This window comes from Natrix helvetica (genome assembly GCF_964273705.1).
Source record: "Natrix helvetica genome assembly, chromosome: 3".
NCBI classification, from domain to species: domain Eukaryota; kingdom Metazoa; phylum Chordata; class Lepidosauria; order Squamata; family Natricidae; genus Natrix; species Natrix helvetica.
Window position 1 is genome coordinate 58,115,869 of NC_138549.1, and position 26,870 is coordinate 58,142,738.

General features: G+C 41.8%; 1 protein-coding gene across 1 annotated transcript in view; it reads right to left on the reverse strand.

Annotated features, from left to right (window-relative positions):
- The window catches only part of PDE4DIP (phosphodiesterase 4D interacting protein), a 356,229-nt gene that overhangs the window by 133,372 nt on the left and 195,987 nt on the right, over positions 1-26,870 (reverse strand). Inside the window, exon 23 of the mRNA XM_081947133.1 lies at positions 5,639-5,727. Coding sequence (XP_081803259.1) covers positions 5,639-5,727 — 89 coding nt within the window. The remainder of the gene's footprint in view (positions 1-5,638; positions 5,728-26,870) is intronic.

The window sequence follows — 26,870 nt, forward strand, 5'->3', positions numbered from 1 at the left end:
TGAATGGAATGAACTCCCCACAAAAAAGGAAAAAAATATTTTATTATTTGAAGCAATTTAATAATGATGTTGTTTGCCTTCAAGAGACTCATATTAGGCTGCAAGACCAGAAGTATTTAGTGAATTCAAAACTGGGAACATCTTATGCTGCCTCTGATTTGGTAAAGAAAAATGGTGTGGTGATATATATAAATAAAAGATTTTCAACTAAAGTTATAGAGGCGGATGACGCTGGTAGATATATAGCAATTCAATTTGATACAGACTTTGGTCCCATTTTGGTGCTAGGAATATATGCTCCTAACCAACGCCAAGAAAGCTTTTATAAGATGCTCCATTTAAAAATTTTAGACTGGAACTTTAAGAGTATTCTAATAATGGGAGACTGGAATGGAGTGATTTCTCCAAAGATAGATAAGAGTACAAAGACTAAATTTACTACCAAACTACCAAAGGCTTTTTTTGATTTACAAGACGACTTGAAATTAAAAGATGTTTGGAGGACACAACATCTAAATGAGATGGATTTTTCTTTCTACTCAGATAGACATAAATCCTTTTCAAGGATTGATTTCTTTTTGTTAACACCGGATCTACTTCCTAAAGCTAAGAAATCCAAGATTTTCGCCAGGACACTTACCGATCATAGTCCGGTGTGGTTACAAATTGAATTAGGGAAGAGGCCAAGAAGGTCTTGGAGAGTAAATGAAAATTTATTTAGATACGAAAAAAATGTAGATGAACTTAAAAAACACATGAAGGAATTTTTCAGTTTTAACATGAATAAGGGTACTCCCATTGAAACAGTTTGGGATGCAAGTAAAGCTTATATGCGTGGGGTCCTGATACATATGAACTTTAAACATAAACAAACTAGACAGAAAAGGAGAATGGAATTGGAAGATGAAATAAAAAGCAAGGAACAGCTGCTTATAACAAATCCGAATGACCAGGCCCTTCAGATGGCGCTAAAGCTGTTGAAAGATCAATTTCAGATGCTTATAGCAGAACAAACAGCAACTAATTTACAATTTGCTAAACATAACACCTTTGCTAACGCTAATAAACCTGGTAGGTGGTTAGCTTATACTTTGAGAAGGAATATGAATGACAGAATTATTGATAAAATTGAGTATCGAGGGGAGACGGTATATCAACAAGAATTGATTAAAAAATCATTTGTGGACTATTATACTAAGCTATATGTACAGGATAATATACAGAACAAGTCAATAGATGACTTTTTTGAAGGAAAAAGGGTTGCTAAAATTTCTGTGCTTCAAAAGGCAATTCTGGAATGTTTGATAACTGCTGATGAGATTACTTTAGTTATAAACCAACTTAAATTAGCTAAGGCTCCAGGGACTGATGGTTTGACTGCAATGTATTATAAAACTTTACAACTGGAAATGATTGAATATCTTACACAACTATTTTGTAACATACAACAAGGAGGCAAAATACCCTCCTCATGGAAAGCGGCTTTTATCTCATTGATACCTAAAGATAAAGAGGGCCCTAAGAAACCAGAGGATTACAGGCCGATATCTCTTCTGAACACAGATTATAAAATATTTGCTAAGGTACTAGCCAACAGATTGATGCCGGTTATTCAAGAGATTATTCATCATGATCAAGCAGGATTTATTGAAGGCAGACATATGAAGGAGAATGTAAGGCAACTCATAGACTTAATTGACTATCTTGATAAGAATAAGCAGATCTCTGCAGTGCTGGTTTTCTTGGATGCAGAGAAGGCCTTCGATCGAGTGAATTGGAACTTTCTAACCAAGACTTTGGAAAAGATGGATATGGGACCACGATTGCGGCAGGCGATTGGAGCAATTTATCAGCAACAAAATGCACAACTTATTATTAATGGAAATTTGTCAACAACTTTCGAGATACAAAAAGGCACAAGACAAGGTTGCCCATTATCTCCATTGTTATTTATTTTAACTTTGGAAGTCTTGTTGAACGCAATTCGGGACTCAAAATCCTTAGATGGCATAGCTATCAGGCAAAAGGAATACAGAACTAGAGCATTCGCCGATGATCTGGTTGTTACCCTTTCACATCCTTTGAAATCAATAATCCAGATGAAAAATATCATAGTAGAATTTGGCATGGTGTCTGGGTTTAGACTAAATCAAAACAAAACGAAAATGATGGTTAAAAACATGACAGAGACTCAAAGAAAGAGACTTGTAAGTTTAGCAGGTTTTGAAATAGTCTCTAAAGTCAAATATTTAGGAATACAAATTTCAGACTCAAATTCAAAACTTTTCTTAAATAACTATGAAGTGTTGTGGCAAAAGATACAGAAAGATCTTGAAGCGTGGAAAAAGTTACAATTGTCTTTGCTTGGAAGGATCTCAGCAATTAAAATGAACATTCTACCTAGGTTTATCTTTCTATTCCAGATGATTAAATCAGATAAAACCTTGTTAAATTGGCAAACAACATTAAATAAATTTGTTTGGAAGGAGAAAAAACCGAGAGTAAAGATGAAGATTATGCAAGATACTCGTGAAAGAGGTGGCCTCAGACTCCCAAACCTCTGATTGTATTATGAAGCTGCGGTATTGACGCATGTAGCAGATTGGTTTGGGAAAACAAAAATGGAATTGCTGAATATAGAAGGCCATGATCTTGTTCTGGGATGGCATGCATATCTTTTTTATGAAGACAGGGTGGATAAAGTGTTTAACAACCATGTTCTCCGAAGTTCCTTGATGAGAATATGGAAGAAGCACCGGCCTAATTGGGATTATAAAATACCGCTTTGGTTGGATCTTGCAGACACCATGGGGATTATGAATATTAAGTCACTCGGGGGTTGTTTATATAAAGATGTGCTTATCGCTGATGGGGACGAATGGAAATTAAAAACTTTGGAACAGCTGTTGGAAGAAGGAATTACTTTAAATTGGTTACATTACATACAGCTACAGAAGAGATGGGAAGAAGATCGCAGGGTCGGTTTTATGGATAAAGAAGTGGAACTGATTAAGCAGATAAAAGAGACTGGCCCAAAACAAGTTAAAAGAATATATAATGTACTGTTAGAAAGAGATTCAGAAAGTGAATTGGTTAAGGATTGTATGATTAAAGGGGCTCAGAATTTTGGTGAAGTGGTTATGTTGGAAACGTGGGAAAAAATATGGGTTCAGAATGTTAAATTTACACAGTCACAGAATTTAAGGGAGAATTTTTATAAAATGTTTTACAGATGGTATTTAGATCCTAAAAAATTATCATGCATGTACCCAAATGTTCAACCAAAATGTTGGAGATGCGGGTGTCTAGATGCTACCTTTTTTCATGTATGGTGGACTTGTAACAAGGTTAAAGCTTTTTGGATAAAAATATGGTGGGTTATGCAGAATGTATTTAAGAAAAGAATACAATTCACTCCGCAAATGTTTTTATTGGGTATAGCTAAGGATTTTACCAAAGGGGAAACAAAATTGGTCTTGTATATGGTCACAGCAGCTAGGTTGTTGATTGCACAACATTGGAAAAAAGATTTTTTACCGACAATTGATCAATGGATTCAGAAGGTGGCGGGGTTCGCTGAAATGGCAAAAATTTCAGCTTTCTTAAAAGCTCAGAAACAGGAGGATTACACACAGGAATGGGCAAAATGGATTGATTATATACAGAATAAATATCAGACTAGGAGTTATTATGTAGCCTTTAGGTAAGAATGTTTAGACTGATAGATGTTCAGAGTAAATAGTATATGGGATGTTTGGAATTGTTAGAGTGGTATACAGCGGAAGTCAGGGGGGTGGGTTTGTGTGGGAGATGGGGGAGGGTTAGGGTGGAGGGCGGGGCAATATATATGTATGAATAAATTAGAAGATGGGATTAACGAAACATTGTTATGCTAGGAGAAATTTATATTAAGAGTTATAGATGTTAAATTAGCTTAGAAAATGGGATCAATGTGTTATTATTAATCTAAGAGAAATTTATATTGTGTTTGTTGGGAGGAGAGGGGTTACGAGTAATCTATTTTAAGATGGGGGGAGGGGAGGGGGCAAAGTATTTGGTATAATATTTGAATGTGAATTTTCAAATCTGCTCACACACAAAATGAATGTATATTTAAACAAATAATAATTAAAATATGATGATGATGATGATGATGATGATGATGACTGTCTTTTCCAGATCTTTATCTGCTTGTATCCATTGTTGATTTATCTCCTCCATTTTGGGTTAAAACCTTCCTTTTTATTTTAACAATTCTTCCTATTACTTGTTATTAAATTTCATTAAAGAACTTTGTTTCCTATAAGCCAGAGATAAATATTAGAAAAGGTAGCAACACTGCCATTCGGAGGTCAGAGGCTGGAGTCTTTGAAACAATGTATTTCTTCTCTTTTCCTCTTTGATCTTACTGACTTTGTACCTGAAGGGTTTGCAATTTGTTTACAGAAACTGATAAAGAGCCATGGGCATGAATTGTTTTCGCAGGTGCTCTTTGAGAACTATTTTGGCAGGGGAGAGAAAGGGAAAAAAAGCAAAACACTTATCCTTTGAAGAGCATAAAAGAACTTGTGTTTAAGTCAATCTAAAATAAAAATAATAAAAGAGGCCTAGAAGGCTAGAGTAGCAGTAGTTATTAGTTTTTCTTTTTCCTCCTTCTTTTTTGGAAATATGGATCAATACTCAGAGGAGGAAACTTTAAAATTCCAAAATATCTTGGCTGGAATTCAAAATCTACTGGAAGGATATGGGAGAATTGAGAAGAAGTTGGAAAAACTAGTGTTCCTCACAGCAAAACATGAAGGGGTTGGAGCCCCCAAAATTAAAGGGGACAATGAAGACATAGAAGATAAAGACAATAGATGATTTATTAATGGAGCAAATGTGGGTGAAAGCGGAAAGAAGGTAATATGGAAAAGGGAATTCGACGAACTGGAGCTCTACCTCAGATTCCAAGATACAGAAGAAGAAAAAAGAGAAATGAAGATGGATTTAAGAAGAGAATTTTTTTCAGAAGCACGATTAACAACCAAAGACAAGCTAATTTTAATAACAGATGGATGGCAACGAGATTACCTGAGAGATCCTTCAAGCAACAAAGTGCGGAGAGAAGTCTATAAAAATGTTATAAAGGAGATAAAAAGAAGACTGACACCACAATTGGCAAGAGAGATAAGACTGCTTTGTTACTGGAAAGACACAAGTTGACAATTAAAGTTGATAATAAAAAAAATTAGTTAATTTTGGTGATCAATAAGTAGGAATTTAGTAATTTTTAGATTGTTTTAGATTGTTATTAAATGTTTATTCGTTAACAAATAATTAATTATAATAACAATAATGAAATGATAATTGGTACAGCTTAATGACATATACATGTACTGGCAAACTAGTAAAAGAAATTTGGATATAAATTGCAAACTGTGATCTGGGAAAAAGACCTATAAATTTTATTAACCACGTTCAGTCATGGGTTTCATCCCATCAGGTTTCAGTAATTGCAACTATATCATATCTACCCTTATGTACTAATAATTCAAGTTCACCCTGTTCCCCAAACTTTCAGCATTTGCATAGCTCACACCATCAATGTCCTTATCACCATTGCAGATATCCCACTTTGAACGCTTTGAGGATTTACCTGTACATGAGAGCCATGCTGTACTTCCTCTTCAATGCTATCTGTAAACTCAGTGCTGGTATCTTTAGTGTCATCAGCTGCAGTTAGATCTAGACATGATGTGATAAAATGAGAATCATCATTTTGAGTCTCAGGTACTTTAATTTCTAAGCACCACCTGTAATTCAGATTTTGCAAATTTTATGCTAGATCTCCAGTACATTCATCAGCAAGCAGGGCTTTGGATTTTTACCACTAAAATATTACAACGTGTCTGAACCCAAGTTTAACCTGAAAAAGAGCTGCCCTTCTGGATTGTCTTGGTAACCATACAGAAATAGTTTGTCATTGCCCTCTGAGATTTTCTTTCTCTAATTCCCAGTCTAATCTAAAGTCTATTTTTTCTTGGGCATCTCCCATCCAAGTATTTACTAATCATTTCTAAATCTGTTAATTTGTTTAATTTATTTATGATCAGCCAAGAAAACCATATAGACAGGTAGCAGATAACCCCTTTCCAGCTAATTTACTTTACTAATAAAACAAAAGAGGACAAAAGAAAACCTTTCACATCTCCAAGTGGTGAGGAATCTAGCAATAATTAACCTAATTTGACTTAATCTAATGGTAACAAATTAAAAATAAGATTTAAAAAGGAAAACAAATTAAAAGCACAAAGGGCATAACTTGCAAAAAAGATAGTGAGGAAATGAATAACAAGCTAAGTAGAAAACTAAGGAGAGATTAATCATAGCTCTATCTGAATGTTTTTCAATTTAGAAGTTCAAATTTACAGCAGCAGCTGGTAACTGAATCCACTTATTTCCAGCTCTGTACCAGTTTATTTGAAACCAAAACAAAGTGATTTTTGTTTTTCTTTTGTAATATTGAAGTTGTGTAAAGTTTGTGGATGGCGGTGTTCTCATTGGCAGAATTCTGGCTCCTGGATTCAGTGCATGCATTACCTGGGCTTGTGTGTCCTGATCCAGACATCTTTGATAAGCATTGTTTAGAAGGGATCTCCAAAGTGGTGGGATTCAGATGGTTCGTATCAGTTCGGCATAACCAATACCTAATTTTTGTTGAATTTGGTGAACCAGTTATGATAAATCTGTGTTTTCCAGAACACATCTGTCAGCCTCAGTTTCACTATTTGCTTTCAGCTACCATTGAAACGGGGAGGGAGGGCTGGTATTTGGGAGGGGAAGTTTAGGTACAGGAGAGACTGTAAAAAGGGAGTTTTGGTCTCACCGTCTACTGTGCATGCTAGAGATTAGTGCTTGGTGTAGGTCAAGGCCAACCGTCCTGCATACCAACCTGATGATGCTCCTTGAAGATGGAACTCACATGACACCTAAGGGATTTGCAGATTGGACACTGGGATGAGGGTTACCAGGGGGAAGGGGTTTGGTCACATATTGATATGTATGATTTCGCGCGCTTTTGCCTCAGATCTTGTTTTGCTTAGCTGCTATCTTTTCATAACCAGTAAAAGTACTCTTAATTCTGCAAAATGGAGTTAAGTGGTTTCTTTCTTGGTTGCTGAGGGAGGATGGCTTGACATTAAGCAAGATCTCACTTTCGCACTCATTCCAGAGCTAACACCTTCCGAGGGGAGTCTAAATAAAACCAAAACCTTCAAAGGAATGTCTTACCCAGGCAGCAACCAGGAGGACGACATGGGGGCGGCTGCATACTCATGTCCCTTGGAGGTGGAGCGGATGACGGATCTGAATTTGGAGGAATGATCCATCTGCCCCAGGTAGTCATTGGGAGTGACATCAGCGGCTGGCAGCTGCTTATGATGTGCCAGGCTATGAAACTCTTTCAAGAGGCATGGGAGAGGTGATGTTTATGCGAGAGCAGTCCCGAAAGAGAAACTCATCTCCCAGACCTAGAAGAGACAACTGCAGAAGCCCTGTTCCGCCCAAGGGGGTCCCTGGGGGCAGACAGTGGAGCTCATCAGGATGGGGAACCTCCTGCAGCAGCAGCAGCAGCCGCGAGAGCCCTTCCAAGAGGAGGAGGGCCCCCCCGCATATGCTGGATGGCAAAAGTTCCTCCGCTTGGTGTGAAATTTGGAGGTGACCCAAAGGAACTAGGATTTTTCCTGGTTCAAGTCTGGAATTTCATGCAACAGTTCAGAGAGGATCTCACCACAGAAGAAGCCAAGGTAAGAGTTGTTACCATGGTGCTGGAGAACAAGGCAGCGACATGGATGGTTGCCCTGCATAACGATGACTCCCCCCTGATGAGATAGGTTTATGGCCACCCTGAGGAAATGCTTTGATGACCTGCTCACGGAGCAGAAGGCCAGAAACAGAATGAAAACCCTTACCCATGGGAAGAACCCAGTGGCTGATTACATACAAGAGTTTCGTGAATTGTCCATTTATATGCGGGTTTGGTAAGAAGAAGCTTTAATGGACAGTTTTATGGATGGCTTAAACAAAGATATATACCAAAACTGTGTAAACAGCCCCCCCGCCCCCGTAACTTGCACCGCTGGTACAAATTGGCAGCAGGCGTGGAGATCGATCTAGCCAGAGACAAGTACCACGAAGACAGTGAGAAAGAGAAAGCTACCCCTCCCAACCCCCACAAAGGAACCCCCACAAAGAAAAAGTTGGTCTACAAGCAAGCCCCGGTCTACCACCTGCTTCCGTTGAGGAAAGGAGGGGCACCGGGCAGCAAATTGCCACTCCAAAATTGGCCCAAAGCCCTCTGCCAGGGGGGAGAGAAAGCCAGACAAACAACCTGGGAAGAGAAGGAACACCGCCATGAAAGGGGTGGAACCTGTTGCGCAATTCCCTCCCATCCCAAGAGAAGAAGAACCGTCCTCCTCATCGGGGGAAAGTGAAACCAAATCCAATGACGACCATCTGGTAAGTTCCCGATCGGGCCCCATGACCATCCCAGTAGAACTTAAAGTGCCCTCTACTGGCGCCCAATCAAAAATGCTGGCTCTTTTAGACTCGGGATGCACATGTTGCATTGTTAGCCCAGAAGTGGTGGAAAAAAATGGGCTTGAAACTGAGAACTTTGAAAGTCCCCATTGCTTTTTGTCAGCTAGATGGATCTATAGCTGGGGGGGAGGCTCCTGCCCATTTTGCGACTGAACTTATAGATATGTGTGTCTAAAGAGTGCGGATGTTTAATAAACTTAGGAAACTGAAGGCAGACATAACCTGTATACAGGAGGTGCACATTAAAAGGGAACATATTAATTTAGTGGAAAACAAAAAAATAGGGAAACTATATACAGCACTGGCAGATTTTTAAAAAAGAGGGAGAGCAACCTATATAAAGGAAAAAATAAACTCTAAAGCAGTCTACTCCGATGAAGAAGGCAGAGTCTAATGATTAAATTAGAGACAACAGAAAAACTGATATTATTAATAGCAATATATGCACCAAATCAGAAACAAGAGGAATTCTACAGGAAATTACACAAAAAAATAAATGAATTAGAGTATGAAAATATTTGCTTAATTGGGTATTATAACGCAATAGTGGATAAAAAGATGGACTATGAAAGTAAAAGAAAATATCTGCTTAATTGGGTATTATAACACAATAGTGGATAAAAAGACTATGAAAGTAAAAGAAATAATAATAAGACCAAAAAAAGTTACCTAATCCTTTTTTGAAATGGCAATGGAATATGAACTACATGATATTTGGAGAGAAAGGCACAAAACAAGAAAGTAATATACCTTTTATTCGAACCCCCACCAGTCCCTATCAAGAATTGACATGGCCTGGATTTCATCTGGACTATGTAATCAATTAGAGGAAATCAAAATTGAAATGAGTGGGCAAATCATAACCCAATAAAATTAAAATGGAAAGGCCAAAAAAGAAGAAAAAGATGGATGATGAACCCAAATATCGTAAACGAAATAGAATACACTCAAATGCTGGAGAAAGAATTAAAACTATTTTTTAGAATAAATAAAAAAGAAGACACCTCAATTCAAAATCTCTGGGATACCATGAAAGTATACATAATAGGCCTCACCATTGCCTATATAGCGAGAAAAATCAGAAAACAAAAAGAGCAACAAGAACATATGCAAAAAGAACTTAGGGAAGCTGAAGCTGAATTACAGAAAGAACCAAAGAATAAAATTAAAAAAGAAAAAAGAAAGATGATAAAACATAAGATTAATGTAATAAATAACCCAAAAACAATTAGCACAGAAAATTAAAGTGGCCAAACAAAATTACTTTGAACAAGCCAACAACCCTGGACTATAGCTGGCATACAGATTGAAAAATGAAGGAGAAAAAAGGATGATATATCAATTAAAAGATGACGAGGGAAATATTCAACATAAATTGGAAGAAAAGAAGCAAATTATTCCAAAATACTTCACAAAACTGTATGCAAAAGATAGTACGGAGGAAACTAAGATAAAAAAAACATTTAAATCCAGAAAAGATAACTCTAATCCCCAAAGAACAAAAGGAGGCGATAAACAAGCCAATAACGATAGCCGAAGTAGAATTAGCCCTAAAAAACCAGGAAAATAATAAAACCCCAGGGCCAGATGGAATCCCGGTGGAGCTATACAAATATAATCAACTAATATTGGAAGAATTAGGAGTGGAAATGTTTAACGAAGTCTTAGAAAAAGCCAAGATGCCTGAATCATGGACGGAAGCAATAATATCGCTAATCCCAAAAGAAGAAGCCAATTTACAAGAAATTTAAAACTACAGACCAATTTCACTATCTAATTCCGATTATAAAATATTTGCAGCAATTATGGCAGGAGGAATTAAACAAGTCTTAAATGAACGAATACATCCAGATCAAAATGGATTTTTATTTTACAGACACATTAAAAATAATACGAGAGTCATCCTAGACATAATAGAATACTATGAGGCACATCCAGAAAAGCAATTGGTACTGGTTTTCTTTGACGCACAAAAAGCATTCAACAACGTAACTTGGAAATTTATAATAACATAATTAGATAGGATGAAATTCGGAGAAAAATTTACAAAAATGATAGAAAAACTTTATAACACCCAGACAGCCAAAGTTCTGATGAACGGAGAACTAACAGAAAAGATCGAAATAAAAAAGGGAGTTAGATAGAGATGCCTCCTCTCTCCTTTGCTATTTATACTAACTCTGGAAATATTGTTAAATGAAATTAGGAAGGACCTGGGATCAAAAGGTTTAAGACTTAAAAATGAAGAATATAAGACGCAAGTCTATGCAGCTGACTTAGTATTTGTTTTAGAAGATCCACTAGAATCCAGTCCAAAATTAATTCAAAAATTAGAAGAATATGACAAAGTTGCAGGATTAAAAATAAAAACAAAAATGCAAAACAAAAATGATAACTACGAATAGGACAAAAAAGCAAGAAGAGGAATTGGAATTAGTAACTAAAATGCAAATAACTAAGAAAGTGAAATACTTGGGGATCTGGGTGTCGGCAAAATGTTCTACAATTAAAGATGACAATTATAATAAACTGGTGACACAAATAAAGAAAGATTCAGAAAGCTGGAAAATATTCAGCTATCACTGGGACATATAGCCACAGTTAAAATGAATATTTTACCAAGAATTTTATTTTTGTTGCAAGCTGCACCTATTAATCCAGGTAAAACTTTGTTTCAGGAATTAAACAAACTAACTGCTAGGTTTATCTGGCAAGGATGAAAAGTGAGGATTAAACTAAAGTCAATGCAAGATAGCAAGGAGAGAGGAGGCTTAGCATTACCAAACTGGGAGCTATACGCATTAGCAATAACAACAACATGGGTCAAGGACTGGATAGAGTTAAAGAATAAAAGAATTTTGACCTTAGAAGGTCATGATCTGCAAGCAGGGTGGCATACGCTCCTATCAAATGATAAAAATAAAACACACAAATATTTTTAAAAATCTAATTAGAAATGCATTATTGCAAAACTAGCTCAAAATTTTAAAAAACCACTATGTGAAAATCCCGAATCGGCTATCCCCGACAGAAAGGACGATGCACCCAAATTTTACAGATATGAATAAAATGTTAAGATACAGAGACTTAATTAACGGACAGGGAAATTTAAAAACAATTGAAGAATTGGCAGAACAAAACATGAAAGTTGACTGGCTAACCTACTTACAAATCAAAGCTAAACACAATAATGATACTAAATTATATGACATCCAAATGGAACCACACAAATTAGATAAAATAATCCAAAAATCAGAAAGAAAGATGATAGGGAGAATATATAAATTTCTTCTGAAGTATAAAATGAAAGAAATTGTGAAAGAACAAGTGGTAAAATGGGCACAGAACTTTGGCTACATTATTGAACTAGATAAATAGGGAAAATTTGGGGGGACAAATTTAAAAATGACACTATTGGTTGCATACAATGAAAACCAGTACAAAATGTTTTACAGATGGCACCTAGCACCAGCACGGTTAGCAAAAATCTCAGTAAATATTTCACCAAAATGTTGGAAACGTGAATCAACACATGGAACATATTATCACATATGGTGGATGTGTGAGGAGGCTAAAAAGTATTGAAAAAGGATTAAAAATTGGCTAGAATCAATAACAGGAGTCAAAATTAATTGGAAACCAAGTTTTTTTACTAGGAATAATAACAACAAAATATAAAAAAGAAATCCAGTATTTAATTTTACACATAATTATGGTGGCGAGGATTGCCTTCGCTGAGAAATGGAAAAATAAATTGATACCAAGTGAAGATGAAATAATAAGAAAGATTATGGACAAATGGACAAATTAACAAAAGAAATGGACAAATTAACAAAAGAAATCCAGGGAAAAGAAGAAACAGAATATTATCAGATATGGGGAAAATGGTATAGGTGGATGGAGGAAAGAAACAAGGATCAATGAAAGAAGTCAATAAAGCCCAAAAATAGAAGTTAAGGAGAATTTATATATATTGGGTAATCACCCAATAAAGCAGATAGATGAGTAAAATAAGAGGGTTAAAAATGGTGAAACGCAAATGAAATATATTAGAAGAGGAAATAACATAAGGAGAATTGTACTGATTTGAAATTGCTACTAGAAAGAACAGGAAGTTCCTGTTTGTACTGTATTTTGTAAATATAATGTACATCTAAGTTCTTTGTGTGTGTATTTTGTATGCTTGAAAAGAAAAAAGAAAAAAAGAAAATTACTTAATCACCTGTCTAACTGCTGCTGCGACTGTTTTCTTTTGCCTTGCCTAGTTATGCTTTTTTCTCTCTGCCTCTCTCTCCACCTCAAGTCTACATAGGAATTATAAAGGTGGTTGTGGAGGAGAAGGATGGGCAGAAGCAGCCCGTTCCTTCAGCTAATCATCTTCAAGGTTTTCAAGGACTAGGAGTCACTGTGATGTCATGCTGACTCTCCGGATGAGTATGGACTTCTACGTGCCATACACATTCCGACAGAAGTGAACTCAGAGATCAACTAGATTCTGCTCACACCCCGCCTGGTATTCACATAATCTGTCAATGTACATTGGGAACCACCTCGCTTCTAACTTGGTTGCATTCAATCCTGGAGTGAAAATGACACTTGCGGGGTTTGGGGAGCTGACGCTTCCTCCTCCCCCTTAAAAAAAAGATGGAAATGAAAAGTTTGAACAGTTATTTTTCTGTCACCAAAAAGAGAATTGCAAAGCATGAGGTGGAGCTGGCACAGAATGGAAGAATTCTTCTTGACTGAGATTGGCAAGATCCTACTGGTCTTGCGCAGAATTCAAAGGATTACAATTCCTTTGATTTAGAAATTATAAATCTTTCAGGTTTAAATATCAGGCAGGTATGGGTTAATATAGGGGTTACAGAAATTTTGAGCTTAATTGTGGCCGTAAGTTGAGGACTACCTGCAACTGCTTTTTTATGTGATGTCTTCGTGTATGATCTTTGTCTCATCCCAGCTAATAACTAAGCATAAAGTTATCCTCTGATACCCATTATTTCCCACTTCTCCTGACAAGACCATCTCATTACTTTCTTCATCATCAGTTGTTGTTGACATAGTCAATGGTAGGGATCTGCCAGCCCCTGTTAGTTTCTCAAACTGATGTCTACCCGCCTTTGATGCATTCCTTCCAAGGTCCTTTTGGCTCGAGTTGCAGACAGGAGCCAACAACTGGCTTTTACAGAGGTGTCTGTGTATGGAAGCCTCACTGATGCTTTCTATACCCTTTGACAAGTTTCTTTTAAATGTAGGTTTTCTGGTTATGAAAAAGAGCATTGAATGTATTATTTCAACACTAGTTTGATATTCTTTTGAAAGACAGTTTGAATCTTGTGCTGCAGAAAAGGTCAATTTATATTGGGAAGTTGGGTTCTGCCAGCTTTATATTTCTGATTCTGCCATTGCTAAGTGTATTACAGGTTTTTTTTAATGCTTCAGATGATAATGAGTTTCTTAGAGCCAGACCTTTACTGTTTTTACTACTTTTTTCAATATGCTCTCAGGTCCAGTTCCCTTGGGCTTTTTGTGCAATGCACCATGGGAGATTCAGCATAATTTTGCTTATTGCATTCATGTTTTGATAGCCCCAGCTGCTTCTTCTGGGTACTATCTTTGGACAAGAGAACTGGAGGTTTATTGGTCACTTTCACAGCCATGCCCTTGCAGCATACCATTGCTCCTCTAGCTTCACTACATGACTTTATTCACCCATGTTCCATTGGGCATTTTTTTTCTTTCAGAAAAGGCACAAGGAGCAGTTGCATTAGCAAAAGCACTGGGAGAAGCCCCTCTTGCTTTGTCCTTTTCTCCTTCCTTTCCTTTAAGTGTTTGCCATCTGTTAGGCAACTTGACAGATCACTAAACCTTCCATTCAATCTGTCCCATTCTTTTTCATCCCTACTTTAGAGAGAATAATTGGTGATGGTTTTCATACCAACCTGTGATGCTTGGTGGCAGGAAAAAGACATAAACTGTTCTCCTTAACTTCAGAAAGAACCTGACTACATATGACGCCTCTGAAGACTCCGGAGGGCTAAAACAGGCCCTTATGAGCAAACTGGAAGTCCATTCCCAAACTTCAAGTTTGCCCATACGGCCGGTTTTTTGCACTCTGGAGGCTTCAGTGAACAGGTTGACAGGTCCCTAATAGGGGGAGCCTATGCCACCCATCTGACCAAACCAGTGAGACTAAAGCTAGCACATCACTGGGAAGTAATTCAATTCATAATAGCCCCCAAAATGACAAATGCAGTCATACTGGGACTCTCCTGGGGACTGACCATATGGTGGCAAGGGGGTAATCACAGACTTAGGATAGAAAAGGGGCCCCAACCCCTTCCACACCAGCAAGCACAAACACCGCCCAAGCAGGGAACCCCCAAAAGAGCCCACCAGAACATCTGGCAGCCACATCTGACAAAACCCCAGAGACTGAACAGATCGCAGGGGAATATCAGGACCTTGCAGAAGTATTCAGCAAGACCAAGTGCAACATTCTGGCCCCCCACCATGAGACAGATTGCGCCATCGAAATCATCCTCGAGAAAAAACTACCTAAACCCAAACTGTACGCCATGATGCCCTGGGAAATGCAAGAAATGTGCAAATACATAGACAAAAACCTAGCACAAGGGTTCATCGATGCAGCCAAGCCACGGGTTGTGGCACCAGTCCTCTTCAAAGAAAAAAAAAGACAGAACTATGAGACTGTGTATGGACTTTAGAGGAATCAATGCAGTGTGCGTACACAACCTATACCCCCTCCCCCTCATGAAGGACATGCTATCTCACCTGGCCAAGAGAAAAGTCTTCACCAAACTAACCTCAGAGAAGCATACTACCGAGTATGGATCAGGAGAGCAGATGAGTGGAAAACAGTGTTCAACTGACCCCTAGGGAGCTTTCAATTCAAAGTGATGCCTTTCAAACTGCAGGGAGCCCCAGCAGTTAATAAACGAGGTGCTGCATGAGCATCTCTACAAGGGGGTCCTCATCTATCTGGTTGACATCCTCATCTACATGGAGACTATGGACGACCACATATCCCTGGTCCAACAGGTACTGGAAAAACTTCTGGCAGCTAACCTGTATGTCAAGCTATCAAAATACTACCTGGGCTACCGAGTGTCAAATGAGGGAATAGAGATATACCCAGCCAAAGTATAAGCCATCCTAGGCTGGCAACCTTTATTAACCCAGAGAGGTGGAGGAAGCGGAGACTTAGGGGTTTTTTAACCAGATGCTATTTAAATGTTTTAGTGGGCTCCAGGGGGGGGGAGGGTTAACCAGGCTAGGAGTGGGGTTAGTGCCAGGCGAACAGGTGTGGTCGGGAGGGAAGTGAGTGGAGCGGGGGTGGGGAAGGAGAATAATGTTCCATTAGAGGGTCTTTTTATCTCAACGATCGTAGGGAGGGGCGGGTGCGAGGATAGATGAAGATTCTGTAGCCAGTTGGGAGACCGTGGCCGTTGGACACGCCCGGTCATTTGTACCAACCCCCACACCCTAGGTGGTCAGGATCTACAGAGCCAGGGCCTGAGGCTGATGTTATGCAACGCGAGGTCCGTTGTCAGTAAGGCCCCCCTCATTAATGATCTGATCTCGGAGGGGGTGCCGGACCTTGCAGGGATAATGGAGACCTGGTTGGGCCATGAGGGGGGTTTATCCCTCGTGGAAATGTGCCCACCAGGATACCATGGATTCCATCAGCCTCGGGCCCAGGGTAGGGGTGGTGGGGTAGCGGTGATTATACGGGAGGGTTTGGAGCCGAGAGAGTTCACTGTGCCACAGATATCCGGGTGTGAGTCTCTTGGCGTGAAGTGGGGCCCAGGGAGACAGTTGGGCTTGCTGATTGTATACTTGGCTCCTCACTATGCATCAGCGGCCCTGCCAGAGCTCCTCGAGATGATTGCAGAGATGGCGGTTGAGACCCCCAAGCTATTGGTTATGGGGGATTTCAACCTGCCGTCGATAGGCGGATCATCCGAGGCGGCTCGGGAGTTCATGGCTTCCATGACAGCCATGGACCTGACCCAAATAATTCAGGGCCCCACACACGAGGGAGGCCACACGCTGGACCTTATTTTTGTCTCTGGCCAGTGGAAGAGTGATCTGGGAATAGGGGACTTAGTTATTACACCCCTGTCATGGTCAGATCACTCACTTCTCCGGCTCGACTTCCCAGGCGCTACCCATCGCGGGGAGGCGGAACCAGAAGGTCCTAGATGGATTCGCCCCAGGTGACTGATGGAACCTGATAGGTTCCAGACGGAGCTTGGGCCACTTCCTGTAGCCCTGACCCACTCCCGGATGGAGGACCTGGTGGCCGCATGGAATAATGCGGCTACCGGGGCCTTGGACTGGGTTGCGCCTTTGCGGCCTCTCCTGCGGCAGTGAGTCACCCTGGCTCCTTGGTTTACCGAGGAGCTAAGGGTGATGAAGCGCCACAAGAGACGCCTAGAGAGCAGATGGAGATCTTCACGCTCCGAATCTGACCGAACACAGGTAAGAGCCTATTTACGGACCTACCTTGTGGCATTAAGAGTGGCCAAGCGTCAATATTGTGCCGCTCTTATTGCGTCCGCAGATAAGTGCCCTGCCGCCCTGTTTCGGGTGACCCGCTCCCTCCTTTCGCAGAGGCCGCGGGAAGCCCCCTTGCAGGGTAGAGCAGAGGAATTTGGGGAATATCTGCAGGACAAAATCGCTCAAATCCGTAGCGAGTGGGTCCCCTCCAGTAGTCCAGGGGGAATGTCAGAGGCGAATCTTGAGGGACCATTCTGGGAGGAGTTTGACCCTGTTGCTGCCGATGATATGGACAGGTTGCGTGGGCGACTGCAAGCCACTACATGTTTACTGGACCCGTGTCCCTCCTGGCTTATACTGGCATCCTGGGAGGTTACACGAGGCTGGCTCCAGGAGGTAGTCAACACTTCCTTGAGAGAGGGCTCCTTGCCGGCTACCTTGAAAGAGGCGGTGGTGAGGCCCCTACTCAAGAAGCCTTCCCTGGATCCAGCTATGTTAACCAACTATCGTCCTGTCTCCAACCTTTGCTTTTTGGCAAAGGTTGTAGAGAGTGTGGTGGCGCAACAGTTCCCACGCCACTTTTGAGGAAATTGATTATCTAGACCCGCGCCAGTCTGGTTTCCGGCCCGGTCACAGCACGGAGACGGCCTTGGTCGTGTTGGTGGATGATCTCTGGAGGGCCAAGGATGGGGGTTGCTCCTCCATCCTGGTCCTATTAGATCTCCAAAGCTGCTTTCGATACCATCGACCATGGTATCCTATTGCGCCATCTGGAGGGGCTGGGGGTGAGGGGCACCGTTTTGTGGTGGTTCTCCTCCTACCTCTCCGGCTGGACGCAATGCGTGCTGGCAGGGGCGCAGAGGTCGACCCTGAGGCCACTCACTTGTGGGGTGCCACAGGGGTCGGTCCTCTCGCCTCTCCTGTTCAACACGTATATGAAGCCGCTGGGTGAGATCATTCGTGGTTTTGGGGTTGAGTATCATCTGTACGCTGATGATACTCAGCTGTACATCTCCACCCCGAACCACCCCAACGATGCCGTCGAAGTGATGTCCCGGTGCCTGGAGGCCGTATGGGTCTGGATGGGAAGCAACAGACTCAAACTCAACCCCTCCAAGATGGAGTGGCTGTGGTTACCGGCACCCCGGTTCAACCAGTGGGTCCCATCACTAGCCATCGGGGGCGAACAACTGGCCCCCGTGGATCGGGCATGCATTTTGGGCGTCCTCCTGGATGCCCGGCTGTCGATGGATGACCATGTGACAGCCGTGGCAAGGGGGGGTGTTCCACCAGGTTTGCCTGGTGCGCCAATTGCGTCCCCTATTGGACCGGGACGCCCTTCGCACAGTCACTCACGCGCTTGTGGCATCCCGCCTGGACTATTGCAACGCTCTCTACATGGGGCTCCCCTTGAGATGCACCCGAAGGCTGCAGCTGGTCCAGAATGCGGCAGCGCGGGCAATCATGGGAAGTACCAGGTACTCCCATATAACACCTCTCCTGCGCGAGCTGCACTGGCTACTTGTGGCTTTTCGGGTGCGTTTCAAGGTGTTGACTATTACCTTTAAAGCGCTCCATGGCACAGGACCTAGCTATCTGCGGGATCGCATCCTATCCCACACATCCCTGCGACCAATTCGCTCTCACAGAGAGGGACTCTTCCGGGTGCCATCCACTAAGCAATGCCAGCAGACGGCGCCCAGGAGTAGGGCCTTCTCTGTGATGGGCCCGACCCTCTGGAATGACCTCCCCCCGACATCAGAACTACTACTGATCTCCGCTCCTTCTGCAAGAAACTCAAGACCCACCTGTTCCAACTAGCTGGCCTGTCCCAATCGTAGTTTTAATCTCCAATCCTCCTGGCCGGTATTTTAAATTTTGGGGGGTAAACTTTTAAAGCTGTTTTTAATTTTTACTATTATTGTACAGACTCTATATTTAATTTGTTTTTAAGGGGTTTCTAATATATTCTTATTGTGTATACGGTTTTTTAGCTTCTGTCTGTGCAACGCCCGGAGTCCCTTCGGGGAGAGGGGGCGGTCTATAAATTCAATTAATAAATAAATAATAAATAAATAACCCCCTCGCAGCCACAGACAGCTACAAAGCTTTCTAGGGTTCACGAACTTCCATAGGCAATTCATCCCCTCCTTTGCGAAGATTGCCAAATCCATGACAGACTTCTTAAAGACAGAGAGCCCAGGAACAAAAGCAACACCCATGCTGCTGTAACGGTGTTTTCCTTTTGAGCATTTGGTTGTTGGGCATTTGTGGCACATGTATCTCTATGAAAGCATGTGCCTGTTTATCCTTCCTGCATTGGGATCCGGATCCATTATAGGTCCTTTTACTTCTACTATAAATGCCATCCCCATTCCCTCCAGGAATTGCCATGTAACTCAAACTACCAGAGCAATCCTCACACCTTTTGTGCTGTTAATAGGCCAATCAGGAATAACAAAGGATAAACACTGCCAGAAAGGAATCTGTCTAAGTTAGCGTAGATGTCACCCTCTGCTTTGCTGCTTGCTTTCGGCTGCCATTGAAATGGGGAGGGGGAGAGATAACATGGTATTTGGGAGGGGAAGCTTAAGCACAGGAGTGAATGAAGAAGAGAGTGGTTTTCTCACCATCTACTGCACAATCTGCAGATAGTGAAATTGCCGCAAGGCCAATCATCCGGCATACCAACCTGATGATGGGTTTTGAAGCTGCAGCCCACATGACACCTGTGGGGTGTGTGGATTGGACTGAGGGATGGGGTTACTAGGGGGAGGGAGGTGGGTCACATATTGATACCTATGATTATGCACGCATTTGCCTCAGATCTTGCTTTGCTAGCTGCTATCTACTCATAACCAGTAAAAGTACTCTTAATTCTGAAATATGGAGTTGAGTGGTTTCTTTCTTGGTTACTGAGGGAGGCTGCCCTGACATTAAGCAAGATCTCAGTTTCGCATTCAACCTGGAGTTAACACCTTCCGAGGGCAGTGCAATAAAATCCCAAACTTCAAAAGAATGTCCCACCCAGGCAGTGACCAGGAGGAAGACATGGGAGCAACGGCATCCTCTTGCCCTCTGGAAACGAAGCGAATGGCTGGATTACACTTGGAAGAACAATCCATTCACCCCAGGTGGACATTGGGAGTGGGGCAGAAGTATGATCCCAAGAAAACTCCGTTTGGGGTCACCCCAAGGAGACAGAGGCATCCAGCCACTGTGTGGCAGGAGGTCAAGGAGGAGAACCTTATGATGTCTCAAGCCATGAAACTCTTCGAAGAGGCTTGGGAGAGGCGATGTTTATGTGAGAGTGCTCCTGAAAGAGAATATCTTCTCCCAGAAACAGAGGAGAGAACTGCAGAGGGTGTGTTCTGCCCGAGAGAGACTGGGGGCATGGATGATGGTGATGATCAGGATGAACGAGCCCCAACCCCAGTAGCAGTGGCCGCCAGAGCCATCCCAAGAGGGGGAGGAGCCCCCCGCAGACGCCGGATGGCCAAAGTTCCTCCACTTGGAATGAAATTTGGTGGGGAGGCAAAAGATCTTGGATTTTTTTTAGTTCAAGTATGGAATTACATGTGTCAGTTTGGTGAGGATTTACCTACAGAAGAAACCAAGGTAAGAATTGTTACCATGGCATTAGAAGATAAAGCAGCTGCTTAGATGGTTGCTCTGCATAATGCTAATTCCCCCCTACTGAGAGATTACAATAGGTTTATGGCTGCCCTGAGGAAACGCTTTGATGACCCGCTCACAGAGCGAAAAGCCAGAACTAAGTTCAAAACCCTCACCCAGGGAAACAGGGCAGTTGATGAATATATACAAGAATTTCGTGAATTGTCTGTTTATATGAGGGGTTGGTCCGAACAAGCCCTGTTGGATGGTTTCATGGATGGTTTAAACAAAGATATATACCAGAACTGTGTAAACAGGGGGGCTCCCCGCATATTGCAGCACTGGTATGAATTGGCAGCGGATGTAGAAATTGACTTGGCCCGAGACAAGTACTGTGATGACAGTGAAAAAGAAAAGGCTGCTCCCCCCCAGAGCCCTCCAAAGAGCTGCAAAAGGAGGGAAAAGTTGGTCTACTAGCAAGCCTCGAGTCATCACCTGTTTCCATTGTGGGAAGGAGGGGCACATCGCAGCAAACTGCCGCACCAAGATGGGACCAAAACCTACTACTGGGGAGAGAGAAAACCAGACAAACAGCCCGGGAAAAGAAGGGAAACCGCCATGAAAGGGGTGGAGCCGACTGCGCAGTTCCATCCCACCCCAAGGGAGGGGGAACCATCCTCCTCATCGGAAGAAAGTGAAACGGAATCTGACAAGGAACATCTGGTAAGTTCCCGATCGAGCCCCATGACTATCCCAGTAGAACTAAAAGTGCCCTCTACTGAAGTGCAAGAAAAAAATGCTGGCCGACTTCCGGTTCCGGCTGCTGACCACGACGGGCAGGCTCTGCTCGCCCCGCACTCTTCTGGTGGGCCCCTCACTGCTTGAGGGGCACAGGACGCCCCGTAGAGGCTCCTTCCAAAGGGGCGGCGTAGCGGGGGATCCCCTGAGTCGGCGGTGGCCAGGGGGGGCCCGCATTGCCCTAGGCACCGGGAGGCATGATGGGGAGGCGCTGCAGCGTCTTCGTGAAGAGGCAGCTGGAAGAACATACTATCTGAAGGACGCGGTTGCTGTGTGGTGAGGTGGAAACTTCCCTCCGTTCCTTTGCTTGTAAAAAAAAGAGAGAGAGACTGCCAGCTGCTTTTAGAGCTGTTTTCAACTCGGCTCGGAGAAGCGTGATTTCCCCCCCACCTCGGACAGGCGGCTAGAAACGACTCTGCTCTCGGCCCCAGAGGAGGAGGAAGAGAGAGAGCTATGCAATGATTTCACGCTCATAACGAAGGCAGATTTTGGATTGTTATTCTATAAATGAGATGATGATCTGGAAACTTTGGGAACTTTGAAAACTTTTTTTATGCCCCTTAACTCTGAAGCTGGCAGGGCAAGATGGCTTGCTTCCGCTGTCTTTATAAACATTGAAATTTGACTCCACCCATAGAACTTCAGGCTTACTGTCTTTGTCTCCGTGACACTCAGATAAATCTCTTGTCTGTATTGGACTCTCCTGGAACAAAGGATTTTACTACTCTATTGCCAGAACTTGCAATTAGAAAGAACTCCCTTCTGCTTGGACTCTTTGCCTCCCAATCTCTCTTGGCGGTTGCCCTCCCTAATTGTTTCCTCTCTGTATTGACTTTGAACTCTTTCTGCTCAATATAATGCCACCTAAAAGACCACCCCCGGGGAAGCCGGGCTTTGCTGTCTCCGCCCCGAAATCTACAGTATCTAGTCCTAGTGACAACAAACTCTAACATCTCTGATGCAGCCCAAGCCTCAAGAGACGGATTTTCAACAGATGTTTCAACAAATCTTAAAGGGACAGGAGGACATAAAAAGTCAATTAAAGGAGATGAAAGAGCAGCTTAAAGAGAACCAGGACCAGACGAGCAAAAATTCACAGAGACTGGATCTTTTGGAGGGGGGGACGGCTGAGATGAGGCGGGAGATTAAAGGGGTGCAGAAGGGGAACCAAGATCTTGAGTCCCACCAGATGAAAACAGAATTTGAAAGAATGTCTTTTTTCCTTAGGTTCCAAAATGTGGTTGAGGCAGATGATGAGGATTTAAGGGACATAATGACAAACATTTTGGCTGAATACATTCAAAAAGAAAAACAACAGATGGAGTGAGAACTGGATCTGGTATATAGAGTAAACTCAGCATATGCTAGAACACATAATGTACCCAGGGAGGTACACATTAAATTTCTTAGAAAGACCACAAGAGATGAGATTCTGAGTGCACAAAGGGGGCAAGCTCTGAAATATCAAGATAGAGAAATAACCATTCTGAAACAGATCCCCAGGAAAGTGAGAGAGAAAAGAAAAATTATTCGCAATTAGCGAAGAAGCTTTACCAGAAGGGGGTGTGGTTCAGATGGTTGATGCCTGAAGGTATGCTAATTTTCTGGGAGGATACTAGAGTTAGAATTAGCACAACCACAGAGGCTCAGGCCTTTATGGAAAAAAACAAAGCACTCCTAGATAAAACTGATGATCCTACACCAGATCTACAGGACACGGGAGGGGCCGGAGCACTGCTGGCGGGGGGAGAAGGGGCAATACCAAGAAAACTCAGATCACAAAAATGAACAGGAAAATCTGCTTGATAAAAATTGATTGAAATTATTATCTGAATCTATATGCTGACAAAATATTGCTATTTAGTATTAAAGTTTATGTTTAAATGAATATCATGAGTGGACACCTTCTACATATTGTAACTGCCAAAATTTGTAACCCATTCCACTACCCCTTTCCTTTCTTTTCCCTAAAAAAACCAATAAAACTTTGTAAAAAAAAATGCTGGCCCTCTTAGATTCAGGATGCACACATTGCATCGTTAGTCCTGAGGTGATGGAAAAACTGGGGCTGAAATTGAAAACTTTAAAAGTCCCCATTGCTTTTTGCCAGCTGGATGGCTCAATAGCTGGGGGGAGCCCTGCCCATTTTGTAACTGAGTCAATAAAGATGTGGATGGGAACTCACTAAGAAACTATAAGTTTTATTGTTGCCCCTCATACTAGGGTTACCTTGGTTACGGAAGTGGAACCCACGCATCAATTGGCGGAAAGTGTGGTTGTGCATCTGATCCGCTACACCTCCTGAGGGAGAGGGGGGGCACCAAAGCCCATTAACGCTAAACCTAACCTAGCGGCCACAGGACAAGAAAGAATTGAGGGGGAGGAGGAAATCCCAAAAGAATATTGGGACCTAAAGGATGTTTTCAGTGAGAAATCCTCTGATAAGTTATCCTCTCACCGCACAACAGATTGCAGTATTGATATTCTCCCAGGGGGGAAACTTCCAAAACCCCAAATCTACTCAATGACCCCCTGTGAAATGGATGAATTATGGAAATTTATTGATAAAAATTTATGAACGGGGTTTATTGAACCTGCCAGGCCCCGAGTGGCTGCTCCAGTGCTATTTAGAGAAAAAAAAGATGGCTCCCTTCATCTCTGTGTGAACTATAAGAACTTAAATGCTGTGTCTGTACACAATGTTTATCTCCTCCCTCTGATGAAGGACATGTTGGCCCATTTGGGCAAAGGGAGGATTTTCACAAAATTGGATTTAAGAGAGGCTTATTACAGAGTCAGGATTAAAAAGGGAGATGAATGGAAAACTGCTTTCAACTGCGCACTTGGTTGTTTTCAATTCCGAGTACTCCCTTTTGGCCTACAGGGGGCATCAGCGGTTTTCATGCAACTAATAAATGAAGTTTTGCATGACCACCTATACAAAGGCGTGATAGTCTATCTTGATGACATCCTTATTTACATGAAAACACGCAAGGAACATGTGATATTGGTGCGTTCAGTTCTCAAAAAACTCCGCATGGTGGAGCTTTATGCCAAATTGTCTAAATGTGAATTTCATCAGGAAAAAATTGACTACCTTGGTTATCGCATCTCCTACAATGGCATCGAGATGGACCCAGCTATAGTCCAAGCCGTTACCAAATGGGCACCTCCCCGCACCCGCAAACAATTACAGAGTTTCTTGGGATTTGCAAATTTTTATCGTCAATTTATTCCATCCTTCGCCAGCATTGCGCTACCCATTACAAATCTCCTAAAGTCAAAAGGAGAGGCCAAACCCAAACCGGGGAAGCCATTAAAATTGACTATGGAATGTCAGGCCGCATTCGAAAAACTAAAGCGACTCTTTGCAGCTGAACCTGTTTTGAAACACCCGGACATGGATGCACCATTTATCGTTCAGGCTGACACTAGTGATGTAGCGGTGGGAGTAATGTTACTTCAAACAAACACTGACGGGCACCTGCAGCCTTGCGCTTACACCTCCCGAAAACTGACAGAGACGGAGAGGCGATAGGCTATATGGGAAAAGGAAGCTTTTGCAGTCAGGTGGGCTTTGGTAACCTGGTGACATTTTCTTGAGGAAGCTAAACACCCTTTTGAGGTATGGACTGATCACAAAAATTTGGAAGAATTAAAGACCCCTCGAAAGCTATCTCCTAAACAAATGCGTTGGGCGCAACATTTCAACCGATTCAATTTCACCCTAAAGTACATCCCTGGAGGGAAGAACTTTATGGCGGATGCATTATCCAGACTCCCACAATACAACAGTTCCAAGCTAAGCGTGGTACTTCCAGTCATCCCAGCGAAAAGTCTTGCTGCTCCAATGGTTACCAGAAGCCAAAGCAACTCTAATTTGGAGGTCACAACAGACCTCATCTGCAAACTCAAGGAAAGCCTTGAGTCCGACTACTGGTTTAAGGAACATTCTTTTTTTAATTGAAAAAGTTTTATACAAACAAATTTCCCCCTTTTTACCCCCCACCATATAATGTAAATCACATACAAATACTATGCCCCCTCCCCTCCCCCAACTTAAAAAAATTTCTCATTCAAATATTGTACAAAATACTGTACCCCCTCCCCTCCCCCCGTCTTAAGGTAAATTACTCATTCAGATATTATACCTCCTCACCTCCCAACAATCATAATATAAGTTTCTCTTAGAGTAGCAATAGCCCATTAATCCCATCTTCTAGGTTAAACATATATAAATCATGATATAAATTTCTCTTAAAGTAACAATATTTCATTAATCCCATCTTCTAGGTTAATTATGCATATATATTACCCCACCCTCCACCCTAACCCTCCCCCACCTCCCAATCAAACCCACCCCCCTGACTTCCGCTATACACCACTCTAACAATTCCAAGCATCCCATATATTATTTATATTATATTATAATCTTATAATCATCTTTCCAAACATCTTTTAATTTCAAGTCATCTTGCAAGTCAAAAAAAGCCTTTGGTAATTTGGTAGTGAATTTAGTCGTTGTTCTCTTATCTATCCTTGGAGAGATCACTCCATTCCAGTCTCCCATAATTAAAATACTCTTAAAATTCCAATCTAAGATTTTTAAATGAAGCATCTTATAAAAGCTTTCTTGTTGTTGGTTAGGTGCGTATATTCCTACAACCAAAATAACACCAAAGTCTGTATCAAGTTCAATTGCTATATATCTACCACTGTCATCTGCCTCTATAACTTTGGTTGAGAATCTTTTGTTTATATATATCACCACTCCATTTTTCTTTACCAAATTAGAGGCAGCATAAAATGTTCCCAATTTTGAATTCACTAAGTACTTCTGGTCTTGCAACCTGATATGAGTCTCTTGAAGACAAACAACATCATTATTAAATTGCTTCAAATAATAAAATATTTTTTTCCTTTTTTGTGGAGAGTTCAATCCATTCACATTCCAAGATAATAACTTAAACATCTTTGGGTCTAATCTGGAGCATTGAAAGCGTTTGCTGAAGATCTCTCTCCACAAGACTAATCTTCGGCCCTGCTCCTACTCCCATGGCTCCAATTTGCTTCTTAGCTTCCTTCTTGGCACATTGTGTTTGGGGGTTCCCCTACTTGTGAGATTTTAGCATTTGTCTAGTCGTGGATCTAGTAACACGTTGTTCCACAGGCTTAAGTAACGGCATTTCAATGAGGGTCTTAGACGGTTCCTCTTCCAAGAAAAAGCTTAACAGAAATCCAGAGGGGTCAACTCATGATCCACCTACAGCACCCTGAGCTTCCTTCTCTTTTTGCATCTGCTTTCTTTGTTCTTCTGTCTCTTTTTCAAACAGCCTCTGCTCTAAGACATCCAG